We start from the raw sequence: 5,146 nt of genomic DNA on the forward strand, positions 1-5,146 counted from the left end.
TTGTCCCCAATGTTTGGGGTAAATCTTATTTGTGTCCCTAACGTTTAAATCGTCCTATTTGTATCTCCAACGTTTGTAAAAGTGATTCAATGTTATCTTACCGTCAATTATACATCATGAGCGCTTTAATTTGAGTTTTAAAAATATTTTTTTGAAGTTAGAATACAAATGTCTGGAATAGAATCGATGATCTACTCCAAAAAATAGCTCATCAAATGTTGAAACTAATTCTTACAACATTTACATAATTCACTTTTTTAGGGATATAATTGAATATAAACACAAATAGTGGGTATAATATTAAAATCGAACACATCAAAGTGAGACCTAATTGAGAATGAATATATTCAAGTGAGAATAATTGAAAAATATAATATGATTTGTTAGTATAATTGATAGTAGGATAACATTGAATCACTTTTATAAACGTTAAATATACAAATAGAACGATTTAAACATTAGAAACACAAATAGAATGTACCCCAAACGTTGGGGACAAAAACTATACTTTACCCTAAATATTAATATGAATGGTAATTTGAGTAGATGTAATCCAATTAAGCATGCTTTAAAAAAGTGAGTTTTTCAATTATTGACTAGGTTATAAATAGATAGAGAAAATACCAAATAATAATTGTTTAAATATGAGACCGATATGAGTAGTAATTGTCTTATTCCTAACTTACACAAATAAATGTGACATCAATTATCAAATTTGATGAGTTTAAACTTTTTAAGATGATTTATGAAATTTATAATGTAACAACTTTAACTATATTCAGAACTTACAATATTTTTTAGTATTTTATATTTTATTTTTATAAACAATAAATTATATTTTAAATGAAATAGACGTCATAAAAAAAAGACAAAAATATCATATTCTAAACAGAATAAAAAGAACAAGTCTGGAGGTATAAAATACCCCTAAGCATAAATGGAGCAGATGTGAATATTAACGAGAAATTGATTATCATACTAAAAAATTATAAAGTAAATAATCTATTATACTCTTAAACGTACTATAACTTATTAATTATTTTTTTTATAATTTTAAATATTATTTTATTCTATTTTTTATTATATTGATCATAATATAAAAATATTAATTTTTTTTGTTAAACTTATAAGTTATAACTTTGTTTCGTCATTTTTTTTTAATATACAAAAAAAATATCTATAAAATAATACGAAACTTTCAAATTCTTTGTGGTTCAATTATATTCCATTATTGGAAGTTCTATGGTGCTATTCCTGCGTGTTGTGCTGATATAAAGACACGTGTAGCTTTTTTAAAGTTGAATCCCGTTCTCCGTTTTTACTTAGGAGAGGGATTAGTTGTAATTTTTGAGATTTGTTATGTGGATAGCGGGCTTGGTGGTATGGGCCAAAGTAGCGAATTTGAGATCAAACAAAAAAGGATTGGAAAAAAATTGCAATGGATAAAACAAGCCAATCCAAAAGAGAAAAAAAAATCCTTTGAGTTACGGGTATTATTTAGTGGCCGAGGCATTGCACCAATGGCCAATATGTTGGCCTCACAGAAGCCACATCTCAGGTTCGAATCCCAGCTATAGCTGGGTAGTGATAGAACCTTTAGTGTATGTGAGTGGGTGTGTGTGTTGTGTAACCTAGGATTGGGGGTTGTCCAATCCACCGATCAAAAAAAAAAAAAAAATGGGTATTATTTTAATATGGGACAAACTATTTAAACAAAGTTAATAGAGAATGACCAAAAAAATAAATTTTTTTTCCTTTTTGGTAATTAAAAACAAAGTTAATAAAAGTGTCAATCAATTGGGAAAATATATTAGGCAATGTAATCTATCTGATTTTCTATCATTTTCAGTTGACTTCATAAATATTTTGTTTGTGTCTTTTTAGCTAGCCAAATTGGTCATGTAGTTGACTGTGGTGTTAAATTCGTGACATGTGTCTAGTCTAACCGGATGTGGATGTCCATTATGATAAAAAAAATCTATAAACATGAAAACTATTGACAAAAAAAGAGGCAGCATGAAAACAATGTCTTGCCTAAGTATACTTACTGAATTTAATTTTCTTGGTATAAGCATGACAATGTTTTAATTTCCTTGTGTTGGATGTAGTTATTGTATTAGATTGCCTTCTACTGTGTGTACTTCGTATATTACATTTATTGATTATGTCTGAAATTTTTTGTTTTTGGGTTTAATTCGATATAACTTCAACTAATACCCTATCTGTTATGTGTTGGTGAAAAGACATGTCCAATCTATACATAAATTTTAAATTTGTTATTGTTACATGCATGATTCTATTATAGAGTATTATAACACAATGATTTTTATTTAAGTAAAAGAAAAAATTAATCATAAAAATATAAATCAATTTATTGTTTTTACAAATTAAAATATAAATTGTTAAAATTTTTTATTAAAATAATAGTTTATCATCAAAGACAGATGCATGTGTCACATTATACAAAAAAGCACTCCACTATAATTAATAAAAGTTTATATAATAGATATTTTAATTCATAAAAAATATAAATTAATTTTATACTTATTGAAATTAAATTAATTTGATAAAATTATTAAAATGATTTAATAAATATTTTTATTGGATATCTATATAATTTTACTAACTTAATTTAAATTTTGACAAATATTAAATTAATTTATATTTCCATGATTTAAAATATTTTTATTTTGTTTTTCACTTAAAGAAAATTTCTTTTCTAAAACAAACGTCTTAATAGAATATTAGAGGACCACCATTCATTATTAGTATTTAGCTACATCAGAAAAAAGTAAAATACATAGTAGATTGTTTTTTTATTTTGGGTTGGCTTTTTTTTCCACTGCAATTTTCTCCCTATCGGTTTTTGTTTGACCTCAAATTTACTACTTTGGCCCATACCATCAAGCCCGCTATTCACATAACAAATCTCAAAAATCACAACTAATCCCTCTCCTAAGCAAAAACGGAGAACGGAATTTAACTTTATAAAAACTACATGTGTCTTTTTCTCAGCACAACACGGAGGGATAGCATGACCTTCCATTATATCACTCTCTATTACTTTTTTTTCTAAATAAATCCTAAAGCTGCTTGTGCCGCATCCATTACGAATCCTACTTAAAAAATCCGGCATCCACTTTCCCGCTGCCCACTTTCCAGGAAAGTTACTGATGTGGCTGTAATAATCCGAACAAAAATACAATCAACCATCTATATGTTATGCCTTGTCACAGTATTATTTTATATTAATTGCTATATTTGTGTATAGGGCCATTTTTTACGTGCCACATAATTTCCATGGTGCTGCTGGCTAAACGATAGATAGCGGCTGGTGCAAACAATATTCGGCTCACTACCTCAACCTGTGAGAAACAAGAAAAGTAAACGAAAACAGAGGAAAAAAAGAAAACGTTGTTGTTGCCGCAGGACGCAGAGAGCCAAAGGAAAAGAGTCCTCTTATCCTGGATGAAACTACAGAAGACAATACAATCAATAGCCATTCTTGGGGGGAAAAATCAATAAATTAATAATCAATGTCTAAATGAAATTTCATGTTACAGAAATTACAAATTGTATAAACATCAGATGGGTCATGAATTACAACGTGAATTATACAAAATTCCATTGTTAAGCTTCATCAGTAAGGCTTACTCTGCTTGTTGTCCCTCTTAAGCTGGACCTTTAATTTCTTACCTCCTAATTGGCACCCATTCATCATACTAATGGCTGATTGAGCAGCTTCTGGGGAATCATAACTAACAAACCCTGCAGGAAATGGAGCTCATCAGGCACAAGCTCCATAGGAAACTACCTATCAAATTCATCAGTAAATGGGGCAAGGGCTTACCAAAACATTTGCTAACACCGGTTGCTTTATCGACAAAAACTTTAGCACTCAAAACTCTACCAAATGGTTGAAAAGCAGTGGCAAGCTCTTGATCTCCAAATTCTTGAGGTATGTGATAAATAAACAGGTTGGCACCGGGTGGTCCTAATACATTAATTAAAACGATACCAAAATAGTCACCACCTAAACTCTTTATAATGAAAGAGATGTAAGAAACCAGCAACATAAATATGCATGTACCAACATTTATAAGATATAGATATAACAACCTTCAACTTGACCCCCAGAACTCTTGCTAGCACTTGAAGATGATGTACCAGAGTTGCCATTACCACCTGCAGGTGAAATAGAACCAGGAGAACTACTCATAGGCCTTGGACTAATCATGCCTCCTGCGTATGCGATTGGATGTTGTAGGCCTGGAACAGCAGGATAAGAGCCAACATAACTTGCAGGAGGCACATGATAATTTCTTGGGTTCATATTGGGGCCAAGTTCGGGCCGTAGTGCATTTGCTTGATTCATGTGCGGCATCATGTTATGGTAACCGGGTTGATTCTGCATCGGTGGCATCCGGTATGGCATGATCCCATAACCTCCAGGAGCATAATAATAATAATTAATATTTTAATATTCAATGTCTTTGATATATTAATTCAACGCTTATCATTCAAAATTAGGACGTACTTTTTTTTAATTCATATAAAAATACATATAATTACCCATCAAATTAGGCCTCACATTACACCATAATTGTGTTTTTCACAAAATACAAGATTAGTTAGATTACTTAAATTATGACAAGATACATCTCTTTTGGTACATTAGGATTTAGCAACAATAAAATTTAATATCCGAATTTTATGTTTATTATCCAAATTATTTTTTAACACCAAATTACTGCTGGTGACTTAACAGTTATATCTTTGTTATTTGAATGGAAATTACCGTAATAGTCTTTTTTTTTTTTTTTTTTTTTTGAGAAAATCTAGGAGTTAGCACTTATATTGAAATTTGATTACATTTAGTTAGCAAAAAAAAAATGTGAAAGAGCCTAGCAGCGAAAACGACACAAATATCCAATACAAGAGCAATATAAAAATATTCACAACACAATATTTTTTTAAAAAATTAATAAATACTAAATAAAATAAATTTAGACTATTTCTTTTTTAATTTCTCTAACATTATCATTAAAAATAGTTTATGAGACAATGATATATATATTCTAAGCGTGAGATACTTTATCCAAGATGATTTACCGATGAGAATAGGTAGTTATTTATAGATTGAATG

General features: G+C 29.4%; 1 protein-coding gene across 1 annotated transcript; it reads right to left on the bottom strand.

Annotated features, from left to right (window-relative positions):
• Positions 1-3,502: 3,502 nt before the first annotated feature.
• On the bottom strand, positions 3,503-4,457 carry LOC112756610 (RNA-binding protein BRN1-like). Its single transcript, XM_029293493.2, has 3 exons — positions 4,120-4,457; positions 3,851-3,994; positions 3,503-3,768 (listed from the first exon to the last, which is right to left on the bottom strand). Exons 1-3 carry the CDS (start codon positions 4,433-4,435, stop codon positions 3,641-3,643), a joined length of 588 nt encoding a protein of 195 aa, XP_029149326.1. The 5' UTR covers positions 4,436-4,457; the 3' UTR covers positions 3,503-3,640.
• Positions 4,458-5,146: the final 689 nt, after the last annotated feature.

The sequence above is a fragment of the Arachis hypogaea genome, chromosome 16 (assembly GCF_003086295.3).
Source record: "Arachis hypogaea cultivar Tifrunner chromosome 16, arahy.Tifrunner.gnm2.J5K5, whole genome shotgun sequence".
NCBI lineage: Eukaryota > Viridiplantae > Streptophyta > Magnoliopsida > Fabales > Fabaceae > Arachis > Arachis hypogaea.

Bases quoted from the DNA above. Each gene is read 5' to 3' on its own strand.
- LOC112756610 (XM_029293493.2), bottom strand. From the start codon at position 4,435: ATGCCATACCGGATGCCACCGATGCAGAATCAACCCGGTTACCATAAC. The intron at 3,995-4,119 runs GTTGTTATATCT...TTAATGTATTAG, and splicing joins TTCTGGGGGTCAAGTTGAAG to GACCACCCGGTGCCAACCTG. The intron at 3,769-3,850 runs GTAAGCCCTTGC...CATTTCCTGCAG, and splicing joins CGGTGTTAGCAAATGTTTTG to GGTTTGTTAGTTATGATTCC.